At 60.3% G+C, this 12528-nt stretch overlaps 1 protein-coding gene across 1 annotated transcript in view; it reads right to left on the reverse strand.

Moving 5' to 3' along the window:
- Window positions 1–12325, reverse strand: part of LOC133361722 (latent-transforming growth factor beta-binding protein 1-like) — a 50633-nt gene extending 38308 nt beyond the window's left edge. Inside the window, 4 exon segments of the mRNA XM_061580728.1 lie at window positions 1196–1338; window positions 2402–3074; window positions 7607–7680; window positions 11299–12325. Coding sequence (XP_061436712.1) covers window positions 1196–1338; window positions 2402–3074; window positions 7607–7680; window positions 11299–11552 — 1144 coding nt within the window. The 5' untranslated portion in view covers window positions 11553–12325.
- Between the last annotated feature and the right edge of the window lie 203 nt (window positions 12326–12528).

Consider the following 12528-nt stretch of genomic DNA (forward strand, 5'->3'; position numbering starts at 1 on the left):
CTCAACCACCCAACGACCCACCCAGCCACGAGTACTCTCCCTGCCACTGACCCCTGACCTCAGCCCGGCCGCTTGGCCAGGCGCACCCTCCTCTCCGCACTGCTGCGTGGAGCGCCGCTGTCTCCATCACCAAACCCCGCACGTGGCAGCAGCCACAATCCACTGCGCAATCCTCCAGCCAGTGGTGGAAATCCCACATTCCCACGGCGGAAACCAGTCTATGCACGGGGAAACAAACTTCACGCGTGGTCGGGGTGGGGGGCGATTTGGGGGAGGGGGGCGCGTGGCTCTGCGATTGCCTTAATGAGCTGTCAGCGGCAAAGGCGCGGTCACGTGTCTTCAATTAGCGGCCGCGCGTCCCACGTGGGTTCCACGTGGGTTTCATTTCCCCGGGCGCGCTCAGTCGCGTCCCGCCCGTGTTTCTGTTTAAGGCGAGCGCGCGAGAACACATCGAGGGTTATAAAACAACCGCTCGGCTAAAAGCGATAGCGATAGATTATTGGCACGAATTACCTTCATGTCCTCCCCCCCCCCCCCCCGTCTTTCCTCCACATAAATAAAATCCCTCCTCTTTCCCATGATATCACCATGTACGAGTCTGCATTCGTTCTGCAGCGTTTTGACAAACTGTCGCGGATAGACGAGTAAGTTGGCGAGTGGGTGATTGAGTGAGTGAGTGGGTGATTGGTTGGGTGAGTGGTTGGGTGAGTGGTTGGTTGAGCGGCTGGTTGAGCGGATGTGCGCGTGGATGGGTGGGTGGGTGAGTGAATCGGTGAGCGAGTGGGTAAGTGAAAAGACCGTGGATCAGTGAGTGAATTGGAGAGCAAGTGAGTGGGTGAATGACTAAGTAAGCAAATTAATGAATGGATTGGGTGGGTGAGTAAGTGATTGGGTTATTGAGTTAATAAGACCGCATGAATGAATTAAGAGTGAGAAACTGATTGGCTAGGTGAATGGAAGAATGAGTGAGTGGGTGGGTGGGTGAGCAGGCGTGTGTGCGGGTCAGTGAGTGCGTGTCAAATTAATTTAGTGAATTAATTAACATTATGAACGCATGCATTTGTGAATTCATGCGTGGGTGACTGACCAAGTAATGAATGAGTGGTTGATTGAACGCACGACAGATTGAATGAGTTTGTGAATGAGTTAATAATCGAGTGAGTGAATGAACGAGGCGAGTACCAGCCGGACTGACCTTCAGCCCTGCCCTCGCCACCGATGATGAAGTGCTGGCTCCCCGTGCTGATCATGTGGGGGGACCCCCCCGCCGCGGAGAGGCGCATCTCGGTGCCCCGAGATTGGGGAGGGGGCAGAACCCCGTGGGGTACCGTCCGCACCCTGCAAGACACGCACGAACCGGCCCACCGCCAGGTCAGCTCCGTGGGAAATACCGCGACGGGGTCACCGTCACCTCTCAGGCAGCTGCCCCACGAACGGCGTTGCCGCCTCCTCCATGGCCTGACCCTGCTGGGGTCCTTCCCCTTGTCCAGGTCCAGGGTCAACACCTCCCTCTGCGGTTCCCGAAGAAGCTCCCAGCACGTGGAGCGAAACGTCGGCCATCGTGCCGACCGTCGCGCGGCGGTACAGCCCAAAATCACGGCGGAGAGAAAGCGGCATGGCAGCAGCAGCAGCACCGCGAGCACTCATCAGGGGCGACTTTCGCTCTGCTCCGGGGTTCCAAGAACTCCAGACCTTGCGACCCCCCACCCCACCGTGACCACGTGACCACGCGACCACGTCTACCAAATTACTCCTCCCCATTCAAATACAAATTAACTCGTTCCACGCTGCACGCCTCCGATGCTTTTAAAACGTCCCACGTGACACGCTAAACAACTAGCGCTGTCTGCGTCACGTGTAACACGTGTACACACACACACAGATATCTCAATCTTCATTTGAATCGGATCCAATAAACGCAGACAGCGTTAATTGCTTAGTATTCGGGTTAGGTGATGGGGGGGGGGAGTCATATATCATGCGCCACTAATGTCAGCCGTGGCCAGGAATTGAAATCAGGTCGATCGGTTCGTAGTGCAGTTGGACAACCACTGCGCCACCATTCCCCCACTACGCCGCTCTTCCTCTGCATATTTATGGAGCGTCTCGAGGGGTGATCATTCGCCAGACCCGGATTGTGCCGAGACATCTCCGTCTCTGCGCACAAAACACGAAGGAATGTCTTTACACAAGCCAATGGCCACACGACATTCTGGAAGTGCACAATTTCAGCGGCATTGATTTACCACCCGTTTCCACATTCAGTGTCTCATTAGCAGTCTGGCTCGCTTGAATCGATTGCCTGTAAACTGCCTGATGTGTATCGGCGCTCTCCACGCCATCAAGGCCGCTGTACAAACCCAAAAGGTGATGCGCTGACCCACCCCTCCCCCTCACTCACTGGTTGGACATCACCAGCGCCGGCTGCCTCTGTATGCGCACGGTCATGTGCGCCGTGCCCCCCAAGGGGCTCAGGATCTTCTGCGCCGCCTCCTCCACGGCGCTCAGCATGGCCCAATCAGGCGTCCCCGGACTGCCCGGGGCCCCAGCTCCTCCTGGAGGCCCCCCCAGGCGTCGCGCCGCCTCGCCCAGGGACCCCGCCAGCATCTGCGCCACGCGTTCCGGCGCCGTGCGCAGCAGCTCTTGCACCTCCTCGGGTGACGAGGGCAGGTCCCGCAGGGAGGGCAGGTCCTGGGGCGGCGGGGCATGCGGCGAGGGCAGCCCCGGCGTGCCCATCACCACCATCGCCGTCCCCTCCCGCAGCAGCGACACGCCCGGCGCGGACCCCGGCGCCTCGTGGGAGTCGGGGGGACCCACGGCGCGCTCCGCCGATCGTTTGGGACCCCGCGGCGGCGCGACGAGGGCAGCCGGGGGTAGCGAGGGCATCCCAGCCTGGGCGAAGGGCACGGCCAGGGGCAATGGCAGGGCCGCTGCCGGAGGAAGGGGTATGGCCGGCGCTGCGGGGGGTGGAGAGGTGAGCTCCTGGCAGCTGCGGCCACGGGACCCGGGCTGGCACACGCACACCTGCGGTCGTATGCAGATGCCCCCGTTGAGGCACGGGGGGTGGCACAGAGCTGGGGGCACAAGGGGTCACGCGGGGTCACAGGTGTAAGCGCAGGTGTGAGCGTTCCCCATCTGTACCGAGACGTGCGACGGACGTGTAAGTTGTAACATCTCACACCGTACACGTCTCGAGCTCACATTCCTCACGCGCCTCTCACATCCGTTCCGATCTTCCTCGCATTTCTTTCTGCCATCGTCGCCTCTGTCCCCGTCTTACACAGCCCTCTGCAACGTCCCTCGCCCATGTCAAGGACTGTGGAGTCAATCCGTGGACGGTAATGGGTGGAGACAGACGACCCCACGCGAGAGGGGAGAGTCACAATACACTCCCCTTCTTCACATCCCACCCTCGCGTCCCCATCATGCGCATCTCTCCCCTCCCTTAAATCCCTTCTCTTACTTTCCTCGGCTCTTCCCCTGTAATCATTCGCGTCCCTCCCCTCCTTCTCCCTTCTCTCAAGCACCCTCCCCATCCCTCACCACCTCATCCCCCTCCGCCCCCTCCTTCCCCTCCTCCCATCCGCCCCTCGTCATCGCGATTCGTTACTTTAATTCGGCGAGACTGAAACATGCGGACGGGGCTCGGGGCCTTATTTATTTACTTACTTTTGTAGCAGTGATCTCATTTCCATAAAATGTTCACCGCTGCACATTCCGCAAAGAGGGGGGGAGGGGGGGGAGGGAGGGGGAGGGAGGGCGCCCCCCCCTAACCCCCCCTCATCCCCCCCAAACCTCCTTCTCCGTGCACCCCTACAAATTTCTCACCGCACCCTCCCCCCCTCCGCCCGTCTCTTCCTCGCCAGCCGAGGCGGCGTCCAGCAGCAATCTTCCTGCACCACGCACAATGCAAGGCGCGAGGGGGGGGGGGCGGCGAGGCGGGCGGACGCGCGGGGTCGCGCTAAGGCGATCCAATCGACTGCCAAGCCTCGCTGCTGTTGCTGCTGGCACCCGGCAGCGCCTGATGCGGGGATTAACATGTGCAGGGCTAAGACGGTACCACGCGCAGGGCTAAGACGGTACCACGCGCAGGGCTAAGCCACGTGTGCAGAGCTTAAGCCACGTGCATGGCTACACGGCCGCCAAGCCTCGTTCGTGCTCCCCCCCGATGCAGCAGGAGCCGCCCTGAAGTTCGTGACGAATTCGTGAATTTCTCCGAGCAGACGCAGAACGAGACTCGCGTCTGTCCCATCGTGAATAACGCTGGCACGGGGCAGGGAGGGCACGGGGCAGGGAGGGCACGGGGCAGGCAGGGCACGGGGCAGAGAGAGCACGGGGCAATGGTCAAGGAGGGCACGAGGCAGGGAGGGCACGGGGCAAGGAGGGCACCGGGCAGGGAGGGCACGGGACAAGGGTCAAGGAGGGCACGAGAAAGGGAGGGCACGGGGCACGGGACAGGGAGGGTACGGGGCAGGGAGGGCACGGGGCAGGGACGGCACGGGGCAGGCAGGGCACGGGGCAGAGAGAGCACGGGGCAATGGTCAAGGAGGGCACGAGGCAGGGAGGGCACGGGGCAAGGAGGGCACCGGGCAGGGAGGGCACGGGGCAAGGGTCAAGGAGGGCACGAGAAAGGGAGGGCACGGGGCACGGGACAGGGAGGGTACGGGGCAGGGAGGGCACGGGGCAAGGAGGGCACCGGGCAGAAAGGGCACGGAGCAGGGGTCAAGGAGGGCACGGGGCAGGGAGGGCACGGGGCAGGGAGGGCACGGGGCAGGGAGAGCACGGGGCAGGGAGGGCACGGGGCAGGGAGGGCACGGGGCACGGGACAGGCAGGGCACGGGGCAGGGAGGGCACGGGGCAGGGAGGGCACTGGGCAGGGAGGGCACGGGGCAAGGGTCAAGGAGGGCAGGGGTCAAGAAGGGCACGGGGCAGGGAGGGCACAGGGGCAGCAATTTGTCTAACGGACACTACGGCCAGGCTGCAATGCGCAGTCGACAATGCGGGGTTTTCCCGTTCCAGGCTGCGAGAGCCGCCTCCTCCGCCGTGGAGCAGCTCCCCTGGGAGACCGCGAGCCGCGGAATAAACTTCAGTGACACGCAACGCGGTGTCGGCGTCGGGAGGGGTTTACAACGCGATTCCCCTGTGACCTGACGCGCACCGTTTGAAATTTCACATTTGCGTTCACCGCTCGCTGTTTGCTTTCAGTGGAGCTGCAAGCCTCTGGCTCCACAGTGGAGCTGCAAGCCTCTGGCTCCACAGTGGAGCTGCAAGCCTCTGGCTCCACAGTGGAGCTGCAACCCTCTGGCTCCACAGCAGAGCTCCACCAACCCTCTGGCTCCACAATGGAGCTGCAAGCCTCTGGCTCCACAGCGGAGCCGCAACCCTCTGGCTCCACAGTGGAGCTCCAACCCTCTGGCTCCATAGTGGAGCTGCAAGCCTCTGGCTCCACAGTGGAGCTCCAACCCTCTGGCTCCACAGCGGAGCTGCAAGCCTCTGGCTCCACAGTGGAGCTGTAAACCTCTGGCTCCACAGTGGAGCTGTAAACCTCTGGCTCCACAGTGGAGCTCCAACCCTCTGGCTCCACAGTGGAGCTGCAAGCCTCTGGCTCCACAGTGGAGCTCCAACCCTCTGGCTCCACAGTGGAGCTCCAACCCTCTGGCTCCACAGCGGAGCTGCAAGCCTCTGGCTCCACAGTGGTGCGCCACCAACCCTCTGGCTCCACAGTGGAGCTCCAACCCTCTGGCTCCACAGTGGAGCTGCAAGCCTCTGGCTCCACAGTGGAGCTCCACCAACCCTCTGGCTCCACAGTGGAGCTCCACCAACTCTCTGGCTCCACAGCGGAGGAAGGTCTTTCAAGAGCGCACTTGGATCCTGGGAGCCTTGAGCGCAGTGAACAGAGGGTAGTGGGTAACTGGACATGGGGGGGGGGGGGGGTGTGGCGGGGGGGTAGCAGTTTAAGGTGGAAAAACGAGGGCAGGCTGCCCTGCCCGCACCCGCCAGGCGACTCTGTTGGGCTCCGTGAATCATTTTGATTTCTCCTCCATCGATTTGGGAAAGCGGTAACTTCTAGGAAAAATGAGAGTGCGTGGTGTGGGGGGTGTGGGTGGAGGGGTGTGGGGTGGGGGGTGTGGGTGGAGGGGTGTGGGGTGTGGGTGGAGGGGTGAGTTGTGATGTTTGGAGAGAAAGTTCGGAAATTTCGGAGCTCAAACCCAGAGGTGGTGCCCGCGGGGAGCCGCCGGGTGTTGCCCCCCGCGCGCCTTCCACACAAACACCCTCCGGACGGAGTCAACAACAAAACCACCACCCAACACAATGCCGGGGGGGGGGACTGCTCAGGGCCGAGCGAGAGCGGCATCGCGAGCGCTGATTGACGGAGAAAGTCGCCAAGTTGTTGTTGTGGTTCCAGCCGCGTGGGTAGTAAGTGCGGTGAGCTAGAGCGGCAGAGAGGGCGGGGGTACGGGCAGGGGGGAGGGGGCATGGGCAACGTTGCGGCCCTGAGGTTGCACTCCCACTGCGGGTGGGAGAGCCTCCGCCTATTCTCCATCAACACCCTTAGAGCAGCGGGGGGGGGGGGGGTATCAATTAGCTAGGAAAGCAAGGCGAGTGGTGGGGGGCGGGGTGCATGACGGGAATTCACTGAGGGGCGGCAGTCCAATTCTCTCTATGAATCTCCATTGGCGCGGGTAACTCCGTGGCTTTCTACAGCACTCAGAATCACATGGACACTGTACACGCACGACTTACAACTAATTAGATTCTTACGTCGATCCATTCACCGTTATCATTTCCAGCATCTCCCCCTCCCCTCCACGTCTCCCTCCCCTGACCCACACAACCCCACCCGCTGCCCCCCGCCCCTTGCGGCTCCCGGCCCGCGTAGTGGAGGTGGCGCCCCCGTGTGGCTCAGCGCAGCATCGCTGTGCCAGGGCCGCGCAGACGGAGCAGCGGCGAGCAGCGGCGAGCACGTGGACGGGAGCACAGGCGGGCGAATGGACGGGTCGGCAAGGAGGCAGGTAAGTGGGAAGGAAGGCAGGTGGGCGTGGCGATAGGCAGGTGAGTAGGCAGACAGGTAAGGGGGCTGAGACAGGTGAAGGAGCTGATCTGTAGACGAAGGACAGGTGAGTGGGCCGACAGGTGAGTAAGTAGACAAGTAAGTGAGTCGAAAGTTAAGTGGATTTACATGTAGCGGTGGAGAATGGTAAGTGGGTAGACGGGTGAGTTGACAGGTGAGTGGCTAAACAGGTGAGTGAGTAGACAGTTGAAAGGACTCACATGAAGACAAAAGGGCAGGTGAGTGAGTAGGCAGGTGAGGTGGTAGACGGGTAAGTGGGGAGACTGCTGAGTAGACAGACAGCTGAGTGGACAGACAGCTGAGTGGGGAGACAGCTGAGTGGGGAGACAGGTAAGCGTGCTGATAGGCAAAGCTGCAGATGTCGCGACTCCTCTGGTTTGCCCATACTATTTATGTTTACTAAGCTTAATTAGAGTGGTTGAGTGTGTGGAGGTGGCGGGGGGTGTGTGGGGGGGGGTGGTAGGGGATGGGCGAGTGAGGAATGTTGTGGCGGGGAGGAGGTTTCTTGGGAGGTGAGGGGGGGGAGCCACTCACGCACGGAGCAGCGCTGGGAGTCGGGTCCCGTCGTCCATCCCGGGCAGCACCGCCCCCCCTCGCACGCGTTCACCCTGCAGAGAGGCGGGGGGGGGGGGGTCATCGGGACCTTCGTCAAAAATGAACCACGCGAACTCCGCTCGTCCTGGCAGCGGCGGCTTTTGGCGAGTCATCGAACAAAGACGGCCGCGCGCTTCCAGACGCGCTTTTGCGGCCGTCTGGAACGATATTCCTTGCAATGTCAGGATGCCCCTGGAGCTAATGCACTTTTAAAATATAAATTGAAAACTCGTTCCTTTAAAACTGCTCTTTGTCTCGAGTTTGCTGTCCTACCCCGCACCTCTGTTTCGCACGGTTCGCTCCGTACGATGTGAAAAATGTTCAACACACATACACACATCCCACTCAGTTGACCCATGCTCAACACGTGGGTCTGCCCGTTGACCTCCTGCCAGCGAGCATTCCACATTTCACGCGATAGCCTTGAAGTGCACACCTAGCCTGGCACGAGCGCTGTGGCGACGTCACCGTCGGTGAGTGGCGGCTGTCGTCGTTGTGTTTGTTTGTCCTTGTTTCCTGGTCCCGCAACAAAAACTCGGCGCACTGGAAACAATGGCCCCCTTGCAATGGGGTCACGAGCCCCCAATACCCCATGCCAAGGAGCCCTCCCTCCTCACCCCCCTTTCCCCACCGCAAAACTCTTCCAATAGCGAACCTCGCCAGCTCCTTCCCCCATTCCCTCCTTCTTCACCACCCTCGTCGTCTCGCAAACCCCGCGAACAGCAATGCCATGCCGGACAATCAAAGTCCAAGTGAGCTCAGTCCCGCATGGAGCGTGGCGTGGGAAGGTGCGGTGGAGATGCCCGGGGAAGCCGAGGCTGTGGTGGGCAGGGAGAGGGAGGGGAGTGAGGGAGGGGGGAGGGCCGGTCACTGGGACCAGCATCGGAGCTGCGCCCCGAAAGCCGGTGCCCCAAGGGGAAGAGGAGACCCGAGGTCTCGTGCTAACTGCTGCTGGCGGCGGCGGTGGTGGTGGTGAGACATTAATAGGCGTCGACTGCGAACCAGCTGCCGTAATGCGCCGGCAGGAAGGAAGCGATGGCTGCGTTGGCATTGCTGACCTCGTGAACCTGATGACTTTGACTGCACCGCTTACCGCCTCTCGCTGTTTCCGTCGTTTCGGACGACTCCCTCTCCACCCCTGCACCCCCCCCCCCCCAGCAAGCCGACGCACTGAGCCACACGCGGCGACCCCGACTGGCTGCGTGGGGGGTAATTAGCCGCGAGGAGCGAGACCCCTCCCGGGGCCGTCACGCCCGTGACTCCGGGTTTAATCAGCGTCGCATCGAGTTGGCGAGAGCGCCGCGGAGGACAAAGGCGGCTGTGTGGCGCCGCGAGACACGCGTGACAGCTACAGCTACAGCCCCCCCTCCTCCTCCCCCTCCCTGCACCCCCCCATTCCCCCACCTCTTCCTCCTCGACTACTACTGTGGGCCTGCACGCTCAACGCACATCAACTCCTGCCAGCCTGAGCCGCTCTCGCCCCCTCAAGCACGCTCTTACAATCCCCCCACACTAACCACTCTCATGATCACGCTCTTACAATCCCCCCACTAACCACTCTCATGATCCCCGCACCACCCACTTTTCCCTCCCTCCCTCCCGCCATCGACTCTTACAATCTGCACCCCCCCCCCCAACTCGAACCCCCCGAAAACAGCCCACCAAGCACCACGGGGGGTATCGCCCCTTAAAGTAAACACGGCGTGACCTCTAAACGTCACTCTCATACTATATCATCATCAGCAGCAGCAGGAGCAGCAGGAGCAGTGACTGCTTCGTTAACAACAGCATCATCAGCAGCAGGATCAGTGTCAAAATAATCATCAGCAGAAACATTTCCCTAATCAGCAGCAGCAGCATCATCATCAGCGATGGTTAAAGCACCATCAGCATCATCAGCAGCGATGGTAACAGCACCATCATCAGCGATGGTAATAGCAGCATCAGCAGCGATGGTAACAGCACCATCAGCAGCGATGGTTAAAGCACCATCATATCATCATCAGCGATGGTAACAGCACCATCATCAGCAGCGATGGTAACAGCACCATCAGCATCAGCAGCGTCGTGGGGGAGCGGGTGCTAGGGACACAAAACTGCCCAGGGTGAAATCCGCCAAACGACCCGAGGCAGGACGCACGGTGACATGCGTCTTGAGATTCAGTGAGGCTTTCCTAGGAATATCATAGATGATGATACCAATAATAGATGCTGCTGATTGATGACAATGATGATGATGCTGCTGCTGCTCGTGCCGCTGCTGCTGGTGATATTAAATGACCAAAACAAGAAGTTCCCGATTACACCTCTGTCCCGACAAAGACAAAGATCCCCCGTATAGCCTGAACAGACTGTAGGGGCAAGTGCTGTTAGCGAGCACCTATGAAGGCCGGAACGGTACACGAGGGGGTGGGTGGCCAGCACCACGCCCGACCGCCTTTGTCTCCCTAGTGGCGATGTTTACACACCGCACCAGGTACTCATTTAAGGCTGAGTCGACCTAGGGGAGGCCCAGGACCGGTTCAGATAATCGTCACTGGTGTTAGCCGTGAGCGGGAATCGAACCCGGGTCGCCAGGTTCATAGCGCAGCGCGCTAACCGCTACACTACCGCTCCCCACAACTCACACCCGTACACAAACATGTACACACACGTGCACACACGTGCACAAACGTCCACACACGTGCGCGCGCGTGTATGTGTGTGGTGTGTACGTGTCTGTGTGTGGGCGTTTACATCGGAGCTCGCCAACAGGCTTTGCCCTGAAGAGTCTGTAAAAGATGGGACCTTTTTTTTGCCAGTCACAAAGTATAAAAAAAATTCAAAAAGTTGTTACACGATTCCTTGCACGAGGTTTCTAGTTGGTGTTTGAACATCTTAACACCTGCTTGATGGCCAAAAAGAGTAAAACCTTTTTTTTATATATAGCCTGTAAAAGGCTACACAGGGGATCTTTGTGTACATGTCTGTACGTGTGCTTTCGTGATGTGCATGTGTGTGCTTGTTTTCATGTGTTCACGCATTAAGATGTGTGTTTTTGCATGCATGTATCCATGTTACATGCATGTAATGTACTTTGACGTGGGTGCATGTGTGTGTGTACAGTACATGTTGTATGGGTGTGTGTATGGATGCTGCATGTCGTGTGTAAGTGCATACACTTTGTGTGTGTGTATGTGCACGTATGTTGTGTTCCATGTATACGTGTGTTCGTACATGTTATATTCAGAGATGTGTGTGCATGCATGTATATGTATTATTAATTAGTATTCGTATGACGCATATTGGCACCGCTGGATGAAGTGGCGGTGGTGGTAATGAGGTGGTTAGGAGATGGGTAGATGGAAGTAAGGCGGTGGAGGAGGTGTCGGTGAGGACGCATCAGTGAGATGGTGGAGGTGAGGAGGCATCAGTGAGGAGGTGTCGGTGAGGACGCATCAGTGAGGAGGTGTCGGTGAGGACGCATCAGTGAGATGGTGGAGGTGAGGAGGCATCAGTGAGGAGGTGTCGGTGAGGACGCATCAGTGAGGAGGTGTCGGTGAGGACGCATCAGTGAGATGGTGGAGGTGAGGAGGCATCTGTGAGATGGTGGAGGTGAGGAAGTGTCGGTGAGGAACAGCCCACGCGCTCACCCGCTGTGCCGCGTGTCCCCGGCTCCCAGCACCACCACCTCGTCCCGCGCCAGAGACACGAGGCGCGCGGAGCCGGGCGGACCCGGCACCAACCTCTTGCGAATCGTGCCACGGCCCAGCGGCTGCCTCGCGTACGCGTGGCCCTCTCGTCCTGCTGCTGCTGCCGCCTGCGCGGGCTCCAGGGGCTCCACGGGCTCCAGCAGAACCGCGATTGCCACCAGCAGAGTCCCCAGCGTCGCGCCGGTAGCACCCATCGCGTCCGCGAGAGGACGAGTGTGTCGGGGGTGTTGGCGTGTGGAGGGGTAGGGGTGCAAGGGGGTCGAGGGTAGCGGCGTGAGTGTGCTGTGGCGGGTTGGTGTGTAGGGGTGAGCTCGGTATGAGTGTAGTGGAAGCCCGGATTCAGATGCGCAGGCTTGTAGGGTTGGAGTGTAATGTACACGTTGTCAGAGTATGTGCACGCGCGCAATGTGTGTATGTGTATGTGGGTGTGTGTATGTGGGTGTGTGTATGTAATAGGTGCTCTCGAACGACACTTGCTGCAAGAGTCCGTTAAACGCTACACGGAGGATCTTTGGCTTTGTGTGTGTACGTTTTGGTCTTTGCGCGCTGAGTTCTGTAACCGACTTTCTCTCTCTCTTAGCTCTCTCTCCTCCGGTAGGAAACCCCAAGCTTCAGGCTCAGCGCCTCCCCCTCCACTGCAGCGCGGCGGAGAAGGAGGAGAGAAGGGTGGGGGGGTGCGTGAGCCGAGGAGAGCTCAGAGGAAGAAGAGAGCGAGAAAGAGGAGCGGGGAACAGGAAGGAGTCGCGAGACACGGAAAGAAGGAGACAGAGTCTAGGGGACCCGAGGAGAGTCTCCTGCAGCAGAGGGGAGTCTGGGGGAGCAGAGAGACAGACAGGGGGGGGGCGTGAGTCGAGGAGCGACCAATGCGTGCGCGCGCGCGGCTCCCTCCTGCAGACGCGGGGCCGAGGAAACGCGCGCGCTGCGAGTTCCACCTTGGAGAGGGAAGCGAGAGGCGCGGCCCTCCCACCAGGAAGGGGGTAGGGGCTACGGGGATAGGGGTGCGGGGGTATTAGAGAGGGGGGGCGGTGAATGGGATACAGGGGGGGGGGGCTGGCGGTGACGTCAGGAGCGCGGTGCAGACCGCGGCCCCCTGGGATCGGAGTGCGCTGCGCTTGTGGGCAACGGATAAAACAAACCACAGAGAACATTAGACCCCCCCCACCATCCCCC

This window comes from Lethenteron reissneri, chromosome 8, assembly GCF_015708825.2.
Source record: "Lethenteron reissneri isolate LAM-NWPU_2019-01 chromosome 8, ASM1570882v1, whole genome shotgun sequence".
Lineage (NCBI taxonomy): Eukaryota > Metazoa > Chordata > Hyperoartia > Petromyzontiformes > Petromyzontidae > Lethenteron > Lethenteron reissneri.